This window comes from Atractosteus spatula, chromosome 16 (genome assembly GCF_055471065.1).
Source record: "Atractosteus spatula isolate fAtrSpa1 chromosome 16, fAtrSpa1.hap1, whole genome shotgun sequence".
Taxonomy (NCBI): domain Eukaryota; kingdom Metazoa; phylum Chordata; class Actinopteri; order Semionotiformes; family Lepisosteidae; genus Atractosteus; species Atractosteus spatula.
In genome coordinates, this window is record NC_142721.1 from 13911799 (window position 1) to 13933614 (window position 21816).

General features: G+C 43.4%; 1 protein-coding gene across 1 annotated transcript; it reads left to right on the forward strand.

Moving 5' to 3' along the window:
- Positions 1-4069: 4069 nt before the first annotated feature.
- On the forward strand, positions 4070-20880 carry spi1b (Spi-1 proto-oncogene b). The gene is made up of 5 exons (XM_088934903.1): positions 4070-4440; positions 5684-5774; positions 11142-11332; positions 16162-16315; positions 17576-20880. Exons 1-5 carry the CDS (start codon positions 4399-4401, stop codon positions 17893-17895), a joined length of 798 nt encoding a protein of 265 aa, XP_088791029.1. The 5' UTR covers positions 4070-4398; the 3' UTR covers positions 17896-20880.
- The last annotated feature ends 936 nt before the right edge of the window (positions 20881-21816 follow it).

The following is a 21816-nucleotide window of genomic DNA, read 5'->3' on the forward strand; positions in this document are numbered from 1 at the left end:
GGTTCTTCGCCACTTCACTGTCTAATCAAAGGCGGTTGATGAACAAAAGCTCTCTCTGGTTTTAAATCCGGTAACCAGGACATATGAGGGAACTCAAGTGAGCCACATTCTTTTTCATAAATGAGAGGGATTTTTGCTCTCTTCATTCAATGAGGTTTAGAGATAAAATCAGAAGGTGTGGACTGTCCTCAGCTCGTGTTGCCCGGTTTTCTTTTTCAGGGAACGAGGATGTGTGGTCTCCCAGCCATTCCTGAGCTCAACAGAGCTGAGGAAAATCCCTTCTCTCCAGCTTCTCCCTTAAACAGAACCCCTTTTGTGTGGGAAGATAATGTGAATATCTGTTCGGCTATCCGTCCATCTGCGCCTCTCTCAACTTAAGCTCTAAACATTTGACGAAAATACAACAGTAAACAACAGTTTTAATCTTTTTTTTTGTCCCCAGGAACAATGAAGGAAAATCTACTCAGTCACAGACCCTGGCAAAATCCTTAAAATTTAAACTTTAATGGTGTTAACGCGTCAATCCCATCACAGCAATTTTTGAGCGCTTCATCTTAGCTTGCTGCTAAAAAATGAAAGCACAAATTAGCAGCTTAATGAATACAGATTTGAATGGATTCATCACTCTGCTTCAATGTTAATATGTGACTACGTTTTTGAAGGTGGTTAGGTTTTAATTTGTTCTCATTCACCAAACAAGTAAGAGAACAAAGAAAGAAAAGGTTTTTTGTTTACGTGCATCTGAAGGAATAATTTAATGTTATGTTCTTTGCGTGCACTGCAAGTCTTTCAAATAAATCATTACATGGAATGTCCACTAATTGGATGATGTTGGTTGTCTTCCTCCATTAGTCTGGACATCTACTCCTGAGGGGGGAGGTGGTCTTCCTGATCCTTAGGGTGCATGATGGGACTAATAATAGTCATCAGGCCAAGTCTGTAGGAGGTGGGAGCAGTGGAAGGCCACACAAACATGAGAAGACCATGCAAGCTTCACACAGAGAGTGCTCCAGCCAGGAATTTAACCCTGAGCCAAGACCTGTGTGAAAGAGTGCTAACCACTGCATTTCCATGGCACCTAGTTTTGTCTAAAAAGTCTTTCATTTTATTGTCTCTGGAGCGTATTTTCTCTTGATGGAATCAGCTTAACCGGCGGATGGATCGGTGACTACACAATCAAACACAAAAGTGAAATCACATCTGTGTGTGGTTGAGATTACAAATGTTTTAGGGCATATTTTTAGTCTGGAGAAACAGATGGTGAAAGTGTTTTCATTATGCTTTTTTGTTTGTTTCTGGAACATTCAAAAACTGCCAGTAAAGTCTCCCCGAATTCCACCTCTCCTTTCAGTTTATTCAGTTTCTTTCAGCTGTCTTTTAAATGAACATGACTGAATCATGAGATATGCAGGACCCATCTCTCCGTTCAAATTCCTATATGAAACCTCTGTCCTTTGCTTTATTCAGTTAATTAATTTATTATCATTATTGTATCCTCTTTTACTTCACCTATGTGTGTTCACGAATCCCACCAAACACATAACACACAATCCAGGTGGATGCTGCACACTGGTGGTGGTGTAGGGGATCCCCATTACCTGTAAAGCGCTTTGAGTGGAGTGTCCAAAAAGCGCTATATAAGTGTAAGCAATTATTATTATTATTATTATTATTAACCCAAAGAAATACAACTAACCTCATGTATGTTAAAAACATAAAAAAAACTTAACCCCCATCACCACCACCACCTTAGATCTCTTGGGCCTTCTGTATACTTAAAAAAGAATACAAATCCAGTTCCTGTTTATTCTTCACCAACCCCCCCCCCCCCCCAGTGATTACTCAAAGGAAACCCTGTATCTCCACAGAAATCTTATCAGAAGAGCCCTGCTGTCAACAGCTACCAAAAACTGGAGTCCAGTCAGAAACACTGCCGGGCCATTATCCCCATGTAAGCGTCTCCTTGATGGCAGCTAAATGAGTGTCATCCCAGGATTCTGACACAGAGGGCCTACAGCATGCAAATCTGTCTCTCCTCAGCGGGGAAATAGGACACAGGGCATGAGTTAAGCAGGACAGAGATAAAAAGACATACCATCGTTCTTAGAGTCTCCTCCTAATCTCTGCAACCGTGAGGCTCGCTTGCATTTGGTCTTTACTGGAAAAGAGTGTCGCTGATTTTTATTAAGTAGTGAATAATATTTTAAAAATTACAGTACTGTTAATATGCTGCATATAAATTATAAGATAATGTTATATCAAGATACTTTATACTTGATATTAAATACAATAGCAAGAAATCACATTAACTATTTATTAACTGCCGTTTCTTTAAAAACAGTACTCATTATTTTTGTATTAAAATAAAGCTCAATGAAGTCATGGTAATTAATTATAGCTTATGTACACATGGCATGGAGAGGCAATAGGACATTACAAGACTGACTTGGATTCCTCCCACAAGCTGTGCTATGCTGTCAGACTGCCCAGTGCCTTTAGTTTAAACTACTTGAGGATGCAGATGAGAGGCTTTAAAACCCAGATGTGAAATTTCACGCCTGAGAAAAAATTAATAGAACGGAACATTGTGTATTTAAATCCACTTCATCTTAGGATCAGAAACAAGTGTATTCACTTGCACAAGCTTAGAGTTTGGCTTACATAAATTAGATTTTAAATTAATTATGCCATGGATATCATAAATATCCAACAATGTGGACAAATAGGGACAAGAATCATACATTCTATGTGCCTTTATGGTCTCTCCTACTTTAAAATGAATATAACTAGGATACTGTATATAACTTTGCCTATAATGTCAGATGTTACTATAGGCAATTCTCCTGCACCTAATGTTAATCCCAGGGGTCACAATGGAGAACAGGTCCAGGAACTCTGACAACAAGCTAAGCCTTTTATTTTACATGAGAAAGAGGACTGTTGTTATATTTCATAGGGGATACATTCCACCTGATCCAAGTTACAGTAAGCTCCTGTAAAAGGAAGAAGTCGCAGTGTTTGGGCTTTGATTAAAAAAGGGAACAAGCCTTTCTCATAACTTCACTTTTAGCAAACGGTGTGTTAATGATCCACGCCATATCCACAACACAGCACACTTATAACAATCATAAAAAAAAATCTGCGAATTACCGAAAGTTGCCCTGATAGTCAGATGAGTGATTCTGTTAAATTTACCTGTCAGCAAGGCTAGAGAAATTCTCTTGACTACATTTTTACAGCCTGTAGGATGTTCATATGCATAAGGCAATGAGTGCATTTTCAAAAGGCATGACACAGATATATTATACCTCTGTTTTTGAAAAGACGTTGTGATAATGGTCTTTCAGCAGACCATAGTCACTGTCTCTCCTGTTCTTGGTACAGTTTGAAAGACTCATCAATTTGGATGTTACAGTAGCTTATAAATAAACACCACAGTTTCAGGTAAGGGTTTTATACAAGTATCATAATGCATTTTTTACTTTCGATTTTATCTGAAAAGTTAAAGTTATCAGCGGAAATTGGAAACTCTCTTTTTCATGACGGTTTCCATTGTTTACATGCTTTTTTCCTCTTCTTACAAATTCTGATATGAGGTCTTCGAAGGACTAAGGATCTTGAAAATCATTTTATTTGTTCAGAATTAAAACTGATTCTGTAATTCTGTCAAGACGCCCGTCACAGCCCCAAGTGTCGTTCTGGCATCACTGCTTAAAAACTTTAACCACAACTTGACAGAAAGTATTTATAAACTGTCCAGCCATGCATGGCATTAGAATTCAAATTTAGTTTTAATTTTACACTGACTGATTTTAAGAATATGCTGTATACATTTCATTAAAATAACTCAAAGTGATAGATATATATATATAAAATTGGTGTTTATTGTACTAAGGCATTTGGTATATTTGGTAAATACTGTACTTTGCTTCAGCCAAATTTGAAGTGTCTGTGTGTCAAGAAAAAAAAGGTGAGGCCTGATTCATTAAAATACACAGACCTGATTTGATTGGCTGACAGCTGATGACACAATTTCAACTCAGATATAGTTGAATCACTATCTCCATCTGACACATCACTTACAATCAGGAACTTTCTGAAAAAAAAGGAAAAAGGGCCATTTTAGATTGTCTTCAGCAACAGCCAGTGTGTTAATACAATAAAAACAGTGTACATGTCTTAATTTGACAGGTGCGTAATTGGTTTTAAACTTGTGCTTTTTTTTACAGACAACAGGCATTTGTTTTTCTCGGACAAATTACCGACGGCGAAGACAAGTGGCCTCCCGGGTGATTTGTTGAGAAAATTGTCTTTTGAGTTATGCAATGGCTTCTTGAAGTTTTGAAAGAGACTGAGAAAAGTAAGACTGTTAGCTGATTATTTTGCTCAATCTGCTTGATGCTACATGCACACAGGATGGAAGGATACCTCATTGCACCTGTAAGTACTTCTTCGATTTATTTATGTAGTTTCGAGCTCTTTCCTGTTAAGCGAAATTATTCCCATGGTAATGGGTCACAGTAAAGAGATTAATTAAAAAAGTAATGTGGAAGGGGATGGGAAAAATAAACTTAATTTATAGTTAAGAGTAAAAAAACCCAATATTGATGCACTATCATTCTCATCAGCAGTATTAAAACAAAGTTGTTCTGTTTGTATTACAGGGTAAACTAAAAGTAACAAGAAAAGGTGATCATATTTGACCTCGCTCTGAAATTCAGTATAACTTAACCTTCAAATTTTTAATCATGTTTAAATGTTTTTGGTCTGTCTTGTCTCATACCATTTTCAATTCGCTGTTGTACTGTATTTCACACGAATCCATGGGACATTATTTCTGTCTTCTGAGGGAATTATAATATAAATTTGCTTTTAGTTTTAATGTTAGCACAATCCTTAGTTCTTTTGATCTTTCAAAAATCAAATAGTAAAATCATGCTTGCATGGATTTGTATTAGCTTACAGAGTATCTAGTAATGTATATTTGAGAATATAATTTTACATTTTATTGTAAACATATACATGCCTAATACAAAGAACACTTCAAGGACAGTGATGTTAAAACATGCATTGTCTTGTTATTTTTAGTTTACAATTACTTGTATATTTCCATTTTTGTGTTAGTATAACCACACTCGTTATTTATTTATTATTTTCAATAATGTTGTATGGGCAAACATATTAAGTTATTGTGTTGTGTTGCTTTTGTTATTTTTATGTGTGACTGTTTTAAATTACAAAGTGATATCGTTTTAATTTAAAGTGCTTTCACCTTATTGGAAAATACTAAAATGCCTTCATCTTACAGTATTTTAATGCATAGTGCCCATATTTTATAGTCATTTTAATGCATAAAACAATGTTTTGTGTGCGATTTGATTATTTTGTAAATATACATGATATAGAGAGAAACAGAACATGGAGAAAATAATAAACAATATTCGCTACTTACAGTACTGAGAGACTAATATTAACTAGTTTATACTTCACTTGATGCTTGTATTTTAGAAATATTAGAAAAGTAACGTGAAGTTGGAAATTTGAACATTTAAAAACATTTGTCTAGTTTACAATTATTCATGCGAACAAAGTTATTTTTTACAACCGTGTGTATGTCCCACGTCTTGTTGAATAAATAGCATTCTCATGTCGTGTTTCCTGTCCATCTGTTTTATTTCAAAAGTCTTCAGAAGAAATTATTACTTACGATCACGATATCTACCGACAACCAATCGAATATTACCCCTACCTTAATGATGGTGACAGTCATGGAGGTAAGGTTGAATTTTACTTGTCTCCTAATGATCTTTTTGTTTTTAATTTTAACAATAATTACACATATCTTTTAAGTTAAAATTGTATGTGCACAATTGGTTCTGTTTAATCGTGCGATGATGTAAAGTGGAATTTCTTAGATGGATATATTAATTGTAACAACTTGCCCCCCTCGTAAAGGTCACCCACGTACATGGGTTGTTTTGTCTTAAGGTAAGGGGTTTAGAAAAATAATGAACTCCGGTTAGAATACACCTGCAATTTTATTCCAGTAAGTGATTTAATGTAAAAAGAAAAACTGCTGATGTAACCAAAAAGACACCGAAAAAAAGGGAAGATATTAATGCAAAGAACAGAAAAAAAAGAGGAAAGGAAATGTGGGGTCGCTTAGCAAAGCAAAACCAAAACAAACTCGGACTACCATGCTGACGGAGAGACATGATAATACCGACCGGACTGAAGAGGAACATGTACTGTAAATACTAAAGGCGTCAAAGTACACCCGCGGCACTGAAGCCCCCCCCTGTGTATCGGCAGTTCAAACAGGGGCAAACGCGTGTACTTCTCCAGAGGCTCGGCGTTCATGACCTCCGATATAATCGCTGTGTTGTGGCTGCTGGAGTTTTCCCCAGTCCCCGCCATAAACGGGATCCCAGCCTAACCCTTTATCTGGGCTCCGTCCGAGTGAATAGAACAGTTGCTGGCTTTTTATGCGGCTAGTACGTGTCTGGCCATACTGTAAGTGTCTGGAGATGAAGTGTGTTGTTTTCGTTTTGCTTCAAAATGCAACCGTTGTAGTTATTTAGTATAAATAACTGAGGGGAGCGTCATGGCGCCACTCTTTTTTAGGGGATGGATAATTCTGAGATGCCATGCTCATACGCGGTATACAAACATTTAAATTTAGCTGTGCATTATCTATCCCTTTGTGTGCCGCTTAGTGTTAGAATTGCACGAGTGTCATAACCATGTAATTAAGCACTAGTAGATTAGTGGATGGTGAGCCACAGTCTGGTTTCACGGTATTTTAAAACCAGTAGGCATGTTTCTAGCCATAAGGAGCGATCTCTGACTCTGTTCCTCTGGGCAGGATTCGGAGATTGTGTGTCATTGCCACAGACAGGATATCAGTTTTGCTTTAGGCATTTTTCCCAACGGTTTCCACACGGACGCCTGCGGGTTGTTTCTGCAAAGCGATGGGGGTCTGCAACAGGGATTTTTATGCAGCAGGCGGGATACTGCCAGTGGGCAGGGGGTGTAGTCCCTAGTGCTCTTGGACCAGTGAACAAGTCTTGACCGTCAGTCGCAGACACTTTCTCAGTTCCGCACAGCCCAACCGCGGCGTCTTGGATCCGGCGACCGATCCGAAGCGGAAACGCTGGCGGGGGGGGGGGGAGCGGGGAAGGGGACGACTAGAATAGGCACGGAGCGCCAGGAAAGAGGTCCCGGTTTTCAGCTTGCATCGACCACGTCCTCGCCGGTTTCCCGGCCTGGCCTTCGGATAGGCATTGCACCAGCGGGGAAAAGACTGCAGGTCGGACACTGTGCTGGGCCCTGCGTGCACCTCTGGGTGGCACATTTTATCACACCCTGCTCGACAACGGCCCAGGTGCCGACGGGGTGACATTCCTGGCCGGATCCAGGGTGGAGAGAACGTGGGATGGAGAATCGTGGCAAGAGAGGGAGGCCTTTCCATATCGAGTGCATCCTCAGCACAGGGCATTTGCATTCTAATTAAATGTATACATCTTTACCCCCTTTCAGCATTTCCCCCGTGCTCCCGAGAGCTGTCATGCAGCTAAGTTGGGCTCACAGTGCTGATGGAAGCTGCTGAGCTAATCCTGCCTAACGCGAGCAGATTTTATGGGAACTTGCTCTTTGGATTTACCATGCCAGAATACGTCGGCCTCTTGAAATCAGATGCCAGAATTTATTTAATGCACTATTACTGTCCTGCTGTCACGTGGCTTTTAATCTGCAGCAACCAGCTGCAGTGAGTCTACAGATGTTTATTTAAAGTGTCTAACTGTAACTCACACCCCCCAGTTCTTTCTGTGACCTCTTGTCAGTCAGTTTGTCACAAAAAAAAAGCTGCTGAACTGCTATAGGAACACATCTGGGCTGCAAAGTGAAAGATATTTTGAACAGCAAATAGAACATTGCGATTACCTTCAGTGAACTCGCGTTCATAATAATAATAATAATTATTATTATAATAATTAATACAGTACTTCTAAGACGAGATTTAGAATTGACCCTAACTAGCGTACAAACAGTCTAACTCTGAATTCTTCACATCCGGAGAACCATTCTGAGATTTAAATGCTGTCATACAATTTTGTTGGAAGTGTTCCTGTCTCTGACCTTCTTATATTATACTATGGCAGTGTGTTTGCATGGCTGTTAGCACTGCTGCCTTGCGGAGTTTGGGTCCTGGGTTCGATTCTGGACAGAGGTGACCTCTTTTTGGAGTTGCACATTCCCCCTCTGTCCATCTGTGTTTTCTCCATCTGCTCCAGGTCATTCCCACCTTTCAGAGGCATGCTGGAGAGGTGTTAGCCTGTGTGTGTGTGTGCACTGCAATGGACTGGTGTCCTGTCCAGGGTGTGTGTATTCTGTGATGGACTGGTGTCCTGTCCAGGGTGTGGTCCTGCCCTGTGTCCTGTGATGGACTAGTGTATTGTCCAGGGTGTGGTCCTGACCTGTGTCCTGTGATGGACTGGTGTCCTGTCCAGGGTGTATCCTGCCTTATGCCCTGTGATGAACTATTGTCCTGTCCAGGGTGTATCCTGCCATGTGCCCTATAATGGACTTTTGTCCTGTCTAGGATGTGTTGCTGCCTTGTGCACTGTGATGGACTGTCCTGGGTGTGGTACTGCCTTGTGCACTGTGATGGACTGTCCAGGCTGTGGTACTGCCTTGTGCACTGTGATGGACTGTCCAGGCTGTGGTACTGCCTTGTGACCTGTGATGGACTGTCCAGGGTGTGGTACTGCTTTGTGCCCTCTGATGGACTGGTGTCCTGTCCAAGGTGTATCCTGCCTTGTGCACTGTGATGGACTGTCCTGGGTGTGGTACTGCCTTGTGCACTGTGATGGACTGTCCAGGCTGTGGTACTGCCTTGTGACCTGTGATGGACTGTCTAGGGTGTGGTACTGCCTTGTGCCCTCTGATGGACTGGTGTCATGTCCAGGGTGTATCCTGCCTTGTGCCCTGCGATGGACTGGTGTCCTGTCCAAGGTGTATCCTGCCTTGTGCCCTGTGATGGACTGTCCAGGGTGTGGTACTGCCTTTTTCCCTGTGCTTCTAAGATGGACTCCATGGTGCCACAATCCTTACAAGGAAAAAGCAACATCTCCTAATGGATGGATATATTATATATGACCTAATTTAGCGTGAGCCCTGTACAACCTGTAATCTCTTTAGACTGAGAAAAAGAAGCCTGGAAGAAAGACCGGTTGAGGAAGGGTGGAATGAATAGACTTGATATTCATATTGTCTTTCATAGTACACACCGTTTAGTCAACCGGTGCATGTGTTGTAGATGCCTGAGAATTGATTCATAATGACAAGCGCTGACACACTGGGAGGGAAGAGGTTTTTGTCTGATGAAAGTGTCCCTAATTCTGACCTTGCTGCAAAGGAGAAAAGAGAATTAACAGGAAGAGTGACTTAGCTATAAAACATAGTGTGGCATTCTACCTAATGTGCGATTTTAACTTTAGTTCTTAGAAGTAGTAAAACTGGAAGAAACAAATTCAAAGTACAGTGCTTTACTTTAAAACTTAGACTACAAGATCAGTAATTTACATGTTAGTTACTGTAGACTGCTGGATTATATTACGTAAATATTTTATAAATGGTAATTCAGCATCCCTGTGACATACAGTGTATGAAAAACAAATTAGCCTGTTTCTCACTGTCACTTCAGGGCTGCTTAAATAAATGTGTTGAAAGCAGTGTTGCTTGATCTAAGTACCAGATAAATCAGACCCCCGCCCTGTTTTTTTTTCTGTTTCGGAAAATTCCAGTTAGACCAAGAGGTATGTGCAGCGAGGGCAGCGAGGTGGCAGACAGTGGGGTGAAAGGTAGGGAAAAGCTTGGATTGCATTCCCATATCACAGGAACTCATGGAAACACCATGCTGCAGGCTAGGTGCTCTTGTGCTCCACATGCTTTGTGTGTTGCTTTTTTATTAAGACGGCTTTATGCCATCAGACACACTCCTGCTTGGACAGCACTGACTGCCTCTGCTGCATCTTTTGGGATGTGAGATCCTTTACAATTTGCTTTTAACCTAGGTGGGATGTCATTAACGTCCCTTGAAAAAGAAAGCTGGCGAGTGTTACTGTAAATGTTGTCTTGTTTGGTATCGGGCAAAGGGCATACTGGGACTGGCCACATGCTCAATGGCTCCCTAGGTCTAGTTCACAGTTTTCTGAGCTGTGACTTTGCTCAGAAAACCTGTGGGTTAAAACTTGAAGACAACTTGAGAAATACAATCAAGCTATTCAATGCCAATGACTAGTTTGACTGTGTAAATGCTGAGACATTTGAACCTCCTGTTCGTTTAAAGTGGCAGGTATGCATTTCACCCCAGAACACTGTACAGTAGCATGACTATTTACATGTTAGGAAAGGTAACATTGTTTTGTGCAGGCTGCTGTAAGCTATCAACCAGTAAAGTCACTGAATTTTCAAAATGAATCATTAGCATTTTAGAAAAGGGGAAAATGCTAATTCAGCTTTTTTATAAAAACAAATGGAAACTGCCATCCTAGTTTAAGTAAGCAAGTTGCGATTCTAGGCCAAAGGACCGATGTCACGGAATGATAGCAGGTGCCTGGTTTGTCGCAGGCTGGGAACCCGAGTGACATCATCACCCTCCTCTGGGCAAAGAAAAGCTGCTGGATGTGATGAGCGTCAAGGTGACGGAAACAGCTCAGAAATCGAGGGGAGCGGACAAGCGAGTTAACGAGAATGGTTTTAGCGTGGGCCTCACTGCGGTACAGGCCCAGACACAGGTTTCCTGTGTCGCGCAGCCTCTGAAAAAGCGCCCATGGCCATGGCAGGCATCTGCCCACGTTACGCAGGGGGAGGAGTTTCAGGGACGGACGACGCATGTTGTCCGCTGTTAGCCATAACGGCGTGGACACAGTCCAGTTCTCTCAGCAGAGCTGTGTTTGAAGGATCTCCATGGATCTGAGCGGAGGGAAACGGGGGGAAAATGCTCTGGGGGGTGGAGGGGGGGCGGAATGTGTGCAGGAAGTCCTCCAAATAAAAAAAACGGAGCAGAGTGAGTGTTGGGTGGGGTCAAAGGTCAGAGTATGACCATGTTAAAGGGCTTGTTTTTCCTTGTCTTGCAGAGCACTACTGGGACTACCACCATCACCCCATCCACCCCAGCGAGTTTGAGGGGTTCCCCGAAAACCACTTCACCGAACTGCAGAGCGTGCAGCCCTTTCCGGTACAGCCCTTCGCCCGGTACGGCGAAATCGAACCCGTGCACTCCATAGACCCCGGGCTGAGCAGCACCCACCTCACAATCTCCCCCCAGGTGAGCTCCTGCCCCTCCTGCTGCCCCCCGCGGCCCGACACCGACCCCCTCCCACGTCTCCGCGCGGGGGCGTCCCGGACGGGGGGCGTGGGCGCGAACGCGGGGCTCTGGCCCGGAAAAACAGAAAAGGGGGGGGTGGCATTCTCCCGGAGACGTTCTTTCCACCAAAAGGCGCTGGCGAAAGAATCGGTTGAAGCCAAGGGCAGGGTTTTTACACAGGAAAAGGAAATGGAAATCCATCTGCGAGCAACCATGTTCTCGTTTCGATCTCGTGTGACTGAGCCCTGTTGCCAGGCAGCCGTGTGGCAATCAGGCCTGGGAGCCGGGCTTCGGGATTGCTCAACGGCATCGGGGGGACAAGTGAGGGGGAAAAACAGAATTGGAGCATTTTGGGAAGGTCGGGAGCTTTTTGGTTGGTTACACAACGAAATACACATCGTGTACCAGGCAGTCTGGCTATGAAGTGTCTCAACAACAGCGTCCAGCATAAAGGCAGGTAGTGGAAATATATGCAGAAAGCATGCATGAATAGTCAGCACTTTCTGTGTTTTCTCAGAACAGAAGGAAAGTTGGGTATTTCCATAGCCAGCAAAATAATGTGCCCAAAATGTTTTGCCACTTCTTTCCGTCTGTCCAATTTGAAACAGTCATCAGCTGTCAAGCTTTGTTCAGTGTATATAAAGTATGCCGGGAAAATGTCCTGCTGTAGCTTGGTCCATGACAGACATCCCCTTGATTTAAAACCACTGATTTTACACAAGACCAAAGGGGAACCGTTAGAATCGGTTGTACTAATATAAACAGCGATAAAAAGTTGCAACACTTGTAAACTTGTAAACCCACTGTTACCTTCTGTGGGGAACAGTTCTTGCCTACAAAGAAAAGCTACGTTTGTGAATCTTTTTAAGGCACGCTTGCCATTTTGTTTTTGACCCAGATTAAAGCCTGAGCCTGAACCACTGAGAAATTCCAATCCCAGTACATGTCGACTGTCAGAGCGTTCGCGAAGCAGCTCTATGGAATGGTGGATTGGTGGGTGGGTTCAGGTTTTGATGGGCCATGTTCACTAGTGCTCATCTTGAGAATCGAAATACATGCTAATGCACTGAGTCTGTCTGATGGCAGAGTATGGACAGGGGGCTTTCAGAGATAGAACTGTCATTCGGGTTGCATGCCACTGACCCCCTAATAAAGCCAAAATAACTCAATTTTTATGTTTCAAGAATTAGAAAGATCTCCTATTTACAATGCCACTCAAAAATTTGACCCCTCCTCCCAAATACCCGTCCCACTCACACACAGCTGTTTATTTTGTGAACAAATAGAGCTGCAATGGCTTCATGAACTGAGGACAGGCCCACAGATTGTATTCTGCACTAAATTCAGAATCCATGCTTTGGCTGCTCACTCTTCTGAGCTCTTGATGTGCTGTAACAGTTACTTGAATGTTGGCCTCAGCTAGCCTTATAAAAAGGTGATTACAGCAGGGACTTTTAGCTGTTTAAAGTAGATGCCACATTGCAGTGAGTGTTTTTTTTTAATTGTGTGGGATCTGAGCATTGTTTGCTGTGAGATAGCGTTGCCCAACACTGTCTTTTCCTGAGTTAGTGTTGCCTCTACGTGACAGCTCTGAGGGCGACGCCGAATTGTGCAGACTCACTAACCGCTTGGTTGTGGATTTTCATTATTTACCCAATTTTACTGTTCGTTATTGGGACATGCTCCTGGTGAGGGAGGGGGTGGTCGGGGGAGGGGAGGGGCTGTTCCAGGTGGCTTCAAGAAAATCAGTCTCGCTAAAAACCCTCACCACCATGCGCAATATCTGTGAAAGCACAGCACACTTTTTTGAGCATTTTTTCTTCCTTTCCCTTAAATAATTTCAGTAAGTTAATACCAGAACAGGGGTTATAACGGGGTGGGGGGGAGCTCACTCTGAGAGCTCAGAAAATTAATCCAAAAACACATGAGAAGGCAAAATGTACAGGCTTCTTTTTGCTGGTAAAAACAATGCTGGGAATAAAAATTTAATTTTATGTAGCCCACATGCTTTTTTTAAAGACTAAGACCCTCACTGTGTCTATGGAACTGAAATGCACATTTGTAAGTTAGTATTATGTACTCCTGGAAAGGTGCACCAGTGTAATTTCGTGGAAGAAAAATGATGTACTCTGCGTGTCAGAGATGTTGCACTCTCTTTTATCTCAATCAGTGAAAACACTAAATGACTAGTTTATGTGGCCATTTAGTAGTGTGTGTCGTACGTCACCCATAATTATACTCTGGTATGCAAATTCAGTGTGAATTCAATGTAATCGCAGGGAAATGTGTTCTAGGTTCGTTTTGTGAGTATAGTTTCCAAGGAATCGAGGCTCAGTAGCAATATCGTCGGGAGACAGAGGCTATAGATCATCTTTAAACACGCTAGCTGAATGCTATTTTTAGATTGCTGATTGATTCTAGTTCTCTTGCCTGTTAAGTAACAGTCGCACACAAAAATCAACCACAGGTGAAACAGAAGTCGTGTTATTTCAGAAGCATCATTTTAAGGGTCCTTAGGGTCGTCTTTCTGCTTGTACACGTGAGTGATAGAAAATGTGTTGTTGTTGCCTTTCCCACGCACACAAACTGCCTGCCTGCCCGAAGCTCGTCGACAGCGTGGCCGTGGGGCCACCAGCGCGCCCAGCTGTCTAGCCCACATTGCAACACAGGAGGTTTAAGGGCCAGAGACACACGAGAAAACCCCCGCTTGTGCACTGCTTCCCCTTTCGCTTTACAGAGAACCTGCTCTGCGCCCGTCCTTCACAGCAGCGTGTGCCGAGCTGCTGGAGGTACACTTACAGGTGAAAGCGAGATAACAGCTGGAGAAAATCACTGACCGCCCCAGGGCACTATCTTTCCATATACTATAGCGCATCACCTGAAGGTAGACTGAACTCAGTACTAGTTCAGATTAATTAAAATGGTACAATTCTACTCATACGATAATAATAAAAGTCAGTATTCTTTATATAAGTATTTTTTTTCCAAATGCCTGCCCCATGGGAAGAGATTCGTGATTTTGATAAGCGGCAAAAACAAAACATAGACAAAGCTTTGCAAAAATCAAATGGTTAATCACAGATTACGATGAATGTTAGAACTATGTTTTTCTTTTACTTAATTCGTAAGCCATGAAAATTATAGACAAATTCAAACCAGCTGGGAAGTGGAAGTAATTCTCTCTTCTAGCCTACCCTAAAGCCTTAGTATAATGTTTTATAAGTAACCTGCAGCGCGCACTACCCCTGGGGTCATCCTCTGTGACTGTGTTAGATCACGGCGCTCTCATGTTCTCCTGCGTTGCCGTTGGCACCCGTTAAAGCTAAGGGAACCGATAGCAGATGCAAGCGCAAAACGTCTGCGCTGAATTTACCACAGAACCCATCGCAAAGAGTGATGCCAGACACACTCTGTGGTGCTCCAGCGTCCTTGGTCCCTGCTGTCTGCAGTATGTATGTCTGTACCCCGGATCTTGTGACTTATTTCGTTTGTATTTGTTAAGTTGCGCCGGGGCAGCATCCTTATGGAGTTTGTGTCACACGCACTCGTGAAAGGCGACAGCCGGGCGCGGGCGGTGTCACTACCTCGCCGGACAGCGCGGTGGACATTCCCCCCTCTGTGGGCCCTGCCACAGCTCGTTTTCCCCCTTTCCCAACATCTGCTGGGAAGCAGAGCCCTAGCCGACGAGTCTGTAAAGGGACAGACGGAAAAGCCTTCTTTAGAGACGGCATTTTGACGACGAATGATTCACGGCAGGAGGACCTCTGAGAAAATACAGCACAACAGATCACACTCATGTCACCTTGTGAATGTGACAACTGGTTAAGTGGTTTCTTTTTAGCTCAGATCAAGGTTATTTTACTCAGTCTTAAAGGGGGCACTCTGCACCCTGTAACTGTAACAGGGATTTGAGCCAATGTTAAGTGTTTCGAAAGAAGAGAGACAAAGGATTGATATAATCACAGCGATTCGCCTGCTCTAGGGATTGTGTATCCGGGGACAGACTGAGCCTACAGAAGTGCGGGTGAGGCACTTTTCCAATGCCCAAGTTAAAAAATAAATTAATTAGGTTTTATGTTCCCTTCGGCCACAAGCTCTCTGTCCCCACTCTGTGCCACTGAAATTTGAAATTTGAAAACAAAGTGGTTCCCACAGCAAGACATTTTGCTAAATCCTCTGTTACCACCCTCGCATTTTCTTCTCAGCTTTTAACTTCCTCTTTCAGTATAAGTCTGAGGTCTCGAGTGGTAAATTTCCTATGCGTTTGTGTCTTTAAGAGTTGTGTACTGTAGACTGCTAAATATTTAAAAAGTGCCTTCATCGTGGCAATATAGTTTGTAGAAACATGGCTATTTTGTCCACTGAACAAAAAAGAAGCCCAGATACTTGGATTCCACCCTCCAGTGCCACATCCCCATGAGAACTGACAAACATCAGCAGGGTCTACTGTACATCTACCCTCAAATCAAATTTCTGTCTCCTTATGGAATCAAGGGACCCAGTTAAAATAAGTGCATTTTCTAAAGCAAACAAAAACCCTGGGATGTTTACAGTCCAGGCAGCAGGGATGCCTTCTCTCTTATCTTATCTATTGCAGATGAGAAGAAGCCATTCAGTCCAGTCTAGCCTTTTCGGTAGTGAGTAGCTGAATGATCCCAGGATCTTACCCAGCCTTTTCTTGAAAAAAGCCATCAACTTCAACAGCGTGGTTGGGGGCGGCTTGTTACACACTCCCGCCACTCTCTGTGTCAAGCGTACAGAAGGGTACAAACATCCCACTGCCGTTTCAGATGCAGTACATGCAGCGCAGGTACCCTTACACCTCCCCTGCCCAGCGCAGCTCCGATGAGGAGGACATGGAGCGAAGGAGCCCGCCCTTTGAGGTCTCAGACGGAGAGGCCGACCTGGCTGACCACCTGCCCTGTCCCACCAGTGGGGAGCCAGGTGAGTGGTGTCCGTCAAGACATTGCCTTGTAATATAATACCAGTAATTACCACTGAAACTGCAGTCAGTGCAATAGATCATTCGTCTGTTTTTCTCTCTTTTTACACATTTAACTAACTTTCACTTTGATTTCCTATACTGTATCCCCTTTAGCTGACCAGGGTATGATAAAGTTGATGATGTGTGATAATTCCCTTGTAAACATTTGTGCTAGTAAAAATAAACGTGATGAAACCTGCACATAAGAAACAGGAAATCCAGGGCAAACCTGCCAAATTGCAATGAAAAGTTTAGCACGGGGCAGCTTTCTCAAAGTGGACATAAAAATCAGAAGCTGTATTTTTTACAATAAGGCCGCTGTCCTGCAAAAGGAACCCTTATGCTGTGCACTGAACAAGACAGAGATTATTCTCATGTTATCAGAGATAAGGAGAGAAGCCATACCTTAACATAAGTCTTGGATCTAGAGTACAGTGTCTTCTATGACACCACAAATGGGTCAGATAATCCCATTATTTCTCATTTTTAACCTTTTTCATTTTTTGTCAATAACCGTTTTGTAAAGATGTGCTTGTTAGACTACCAGCAGCTATATCACCTTGCAGCTCACAGCTGGCAGCCCACTGAAGCTCAGTAGGTGTTAGTGGGGCTAGCAGAGGGCACTCACCCTGCAGTCTGTGTGGGTCCTAATGCCCCAGTATAGTGATGGGGACACTATACTGTAAAAAAAGGCGCCGTCCTTAGAATGAGACGTAAAACCGAGGTCCTGACTCTCAGTGGTCATTAAAAATCCCAGGGTGTTTCTTGTAAAGAGTAGGGGTGTTACCCTACTGGCCAAATATCCCATTGGCCTTTACCAGTCATGGCCTCCTAATAATTCCCATCTCTGAACTGGCTTCATCACTCTGCTCTCCTCCCCACTGAGAGCTGGTGTGTGGAGAGCGTACTGGTGCATCATCCAGGTGGGGCTGCACACTGGTGGTGGTGGAGGAGATCCCCATGACCTGTAAAGCGCTTTGAGCAGAGGGTCCAGGAAAGAGCTACAGAAGTGTAAGGATTATTTTTCATTGTGCCTTTTATCATAGGGCATCCTTTTGCAGGACGGCTGGCGTATCTACCGGTTTCCAATCAAACTCGGCTCTTTAACAAGCTTAATGAGCTAAATGAGCTAAATGGACCGGATCAGTTCCGCCAGGCAGGTGAGCTTGATGAGGGTGCTGTGCTGGCGCAGTACTCACCAGCCCGCTGTCCCACTGCAGGTAACAAGAAGAAGATCCGCCTGTACCAGTTTCTGTTGGACCTGCTGCGCAACGGGGACATGAAAGACAGTATCTGGTGGGTAGACAAGGAGAAGGGGACTTTCCAGTTCTCCTCCAAGCACAAGGAGGCGCTGGCCAACCGCTGGGGCGTGCAGAAGGGGAACCGCAAGAAGATGACCTACCAGAAGATGGCACGTGCCCTCAGGAACTACGGCAAGACCGGGGAGGTGAAGAAGGTCAAGAAAAAGCTGACGTACCAGTTCAGCGGAGAGGTGCTGGGGAAAATATCCACCGAGAGGAAGCTGTACCCTCATTTATAAAGAGAAAACTGAGAAAATCGAGAGAGAGAAAATGCATTAAGACTGTTGCCGAAAGTACTGCAGCTTTCATAATCTGTTGATAATTTAAATTAACCTTGCAACATTTTTCTTTTTTTTTTTGTTGGTAGAAATTAAATGATAAAAATCGGGGCTGTCCAGTTCCTTCTGCAGGAGGGCTGACGTGTCTGTAGGTTTTCATTCCAACGCAGCTCTTGAAGCCAAATTAACTCATTAAATGGCTTTCCCCAGCTCTTCTGGCGCTGTGTGATTAAAGAGACATAGAGCACCTGCAGGAACACCAGCCCCCTCCAGGACCAGGACTGGACGCCCTTCATATTGATGCTTCTATCTGTTTTATTTAGAAAGCAATGAGATCTCCGAAGGCTCCATTTCTGCTAATACCTGTAGCTTCAGTGGTAGAGTAGAGGAAACCTCCATGATTCCGAGAATCGAGAGTGGATCCAGCTTCCCAAATTATGAGTTGCTGTGATCATCCAGTGATTCCGAACCCTGGTCCTGGAGGAACCTGTTTATGCTACACCTGAGATCTTACTCATGGGCTCATTGATTTCTTTTGAGGTCTTATTTGTAAATTTCCTTTTATCTCTTAAAAGGCCAAATGGAATTTGTATTGGGTATCAATTCCAGTACCGATTTCTGGGTTTGGGGGCTGCCTCCAATCAGGAGTGTTTCCTGAAATGGACAAAACACTCATCGTGTCTGGGCGTGGCATGAATCCATCAACTGGTACGATTTTAACAGTTCAGTCAGAAATCAAGCAGAGGAGAGTCTGTGCATCGAAGCCCCTCTGCAGTCAGATATTTATGACACGGAAAAAATGACCAAGTGAAAACAGAAGTCTGAACCAGCAAGCTGATCCCTTAATTCATCAGTTACCACGGTAGCTTTAGAGCTCAGCCGCAAGGGAAACCAGCAGAGATAGTGTTGTTCCAGGACCAGGGTTGGGAACTACTGCTGCAAGTGGTGCGGGCGGACCAGTAGGTAGTGCTCTTTCCTCTAGCCCACAGTAAAATGTAGTGCAAATCATGGGATAATCATGGCAGAGTAAATAGAAAGACCCTGAGAAATTAACATTCAGGACTCCGGTAAGAATTATACCGATGTACATTTAATATTTATTACATGAACTAAAGTCTTTCTTGCAGGTGATACTAGTAGCATTAAAAGGTTAACTGGTGCTTTTCACTGCCAGCTCATTAGAATGTACAGATAGCTTGAAATCACTGCCTTGTAACACAACTCTTACCTTGGAAGCCTATAGAACCGCTGGGTACACACTTGTATCACTATAAGAGATCTGATTTTAGAAACAAGGGCTGTGGCAAATTTAAAAAAGGACTGCGCATTTATGAAATCTCAAAATGAGAACTGAAAATGAACGAGAGGAACTCAAAAGGCATCGGCCTGGACAATAACAAATAAAAAGTTCACAACATTCCCAGTGATCCAGGGGGAAGTCCTGGCCAACGGCGCCCCTACAGGCTCGACCGCGCAGTGTTTAACTTCAGTGTTGCCGTTTGTAAAAACTGCAGAATTTCCAAAAAACGTTTGTTTGGGCGAAAACAAAGCCATTTCTGACTATTACAGACACAGACACAAAGGTGGAATTTCATGTAGCTCCCGGAACTGAAGTGATTTTAATTTTCGTTGTTTTTTTAAATTACTTGCTGTTAAACATCGTTGTGTTAATTTCTGTTTTGTTTATTTAATTCTATGTAAAGCTCTACGTTTACCTACAGATTCCCTGTATTATATTTTCACAATCCAGTTGCTCTAATACCTGTTTTGGTAACTAAACAATATTTTACAGTACAGACGACCAAATATGTCTTACAGTTTCGCTTGTAATATTTGCCTTAGAGCCTATATATAAACTGTATTTGTTATCATTTTTCATTGCACATGAGTTTATTTAACACGCAGTGGCATTATCACTGCAATTGATTTGAAATAGTCTGGTCGAGCAACGCCAAGAGCTCGTTACTTTTCCCCTGCCTTGCTGCATCCGTTTTGAGCACACCAGCGTGCGTTCACACGGGGTCGGCAAGTCCGGTCAAAAACTGTAGCAAACCGCTGTTTCGAAAATGCCACTATCTACTGTAGCTTCAGACAACCCCCCCAGCTCAGTCTCATCGTCTGTTTCTGGAGCGAATCCGCTCGGCTGATGAGCTGTAGACAGGGCACGGGGGTCAAAGATAAGAGAACAGCCCCCCAGACCCCAGTAGAGAGGACCAGAGAACCCAAGACGTTAAGACAGGGGCTGGGGGAGAGAGGGACTCGGTGACAGTCCGCTGGGAGCGTGTGCTATACTGCCCGTATTCCGTATTTAGACTGGGGTGCTGCTGGGACCGGTGTCGGAGGTTGTGTTCTCCCCGGTGCGTTCTTCGCCGGACTCTCATGTACTGTAGCAGTTGAGAGCCCTTAGTTAAATAGGTGAGACAGGCAGAGGACGGGGGAGGGAATTCGGCCATGGCAACAGGACGAGCACGCAATAACGCAGTAGAGTCCTCTTATTTTTAGGTGGCTGTTTTTGAAGGTAAGGGGACGCGACCCAGAAGACAAAAGGATACTCGTTTTTTTTTTAAATTTCAGTCAAGAAAAAAAATCTTACCATGTAAGTTCCAGTCTTGGCTACAACGTTTTGGTACCCTAACACATTGGCTTGTCATGGTTAGCGCCGAAACCCAGAAAACAGACTAGAGACTCTAGATGAACCGTTTGTATGTTTTTTATTTACTCATCTGATTTCGTGCATAACACCTTTTCTCCCAAAAAAGACTGTTTTACGTCAATATTCATATTTTCCAAACACTTCATCTGCTGAATGTCGACTCCAAACACGCGACGAGTCAATGTCTGATAATATAACACGATGACAGGTTATTTCAGGTTGTAAAAAAAATCACAAACCTTCGCAATAATGTATCTTGGAATATAAGTAATAAATTATTTATAAAAAGAAAACTCTTGTCTTGAAAATTACTAACAGTATTTCTTCATTCATCCCCACATCATTCCCACAGCGTGTTGATGTCTGAGGAAGGCGTTTTCAGTTTGAACAGTGGTGCACAGGTGGTTACCCTACAGTTCGTGGCTGAATTCCGGGCTGTGGTTCCTTATGTGTGGAGCTTGCACGTTCTCCACAGGGCAGTGTGGGTTTTCTATGGGCCCTTCAGCTTCCGTTTACCTGCCAGGGGCCTGCTTGACCAGTTTATTGATGTCTGTAAGTCTATCCGTGTGTGTGTGTCCTGTGTTTCTGGTGCAGTCGCCAGGTGTTCACAACGCCGAGCAGGGGACCGAGCCTTCGTGGTGGATGGCTGAGAGGCTGAAAAAGACATTTCCGAACAACACAACAGAGCTGGGGGATCATCACGCATCTGCAATGGTCGCAGTCACAGGTGCCTTTTGTCCAGAAGCATTACGAACTAGCGCCAGAGGAAATAAAAGCACGGGGACCGTACAAGACAGCGGTTGGATATTCCCTTCTAAATTCAACGAAAAGGGCTTGAAACGCAGCAGAAATCTGACGTGCAATCAAAAACAAAACAAAATCCTGCTCATGTCGGAAGAGCTACGCAACTCGGCCACATTACGACCTGTTCAACACCTGCAGATAGGTGACCCTACCACAAGAGGTCAACAGTGACTCGGTTTGTCAGTCCTATCTTGTGGTTTCCAGCAGCGAAATAACAAGGTATTTCAGTAACGCGTGGAAGATAAGATATAACAATTAACTAAGGAAAAGGATGGCTAACACGCATTTAAAATGAACTGTAGCTGAGCGCCGAATGGGATATTCGAGTTTTGAGATATACAACCGTGGTAAACCGTCGATATTAAGTCTGTGGTAGAAACCACAAAACTTAAGGTCTCGTGTCTGGTTTGGGAGGTCAGCTTGTG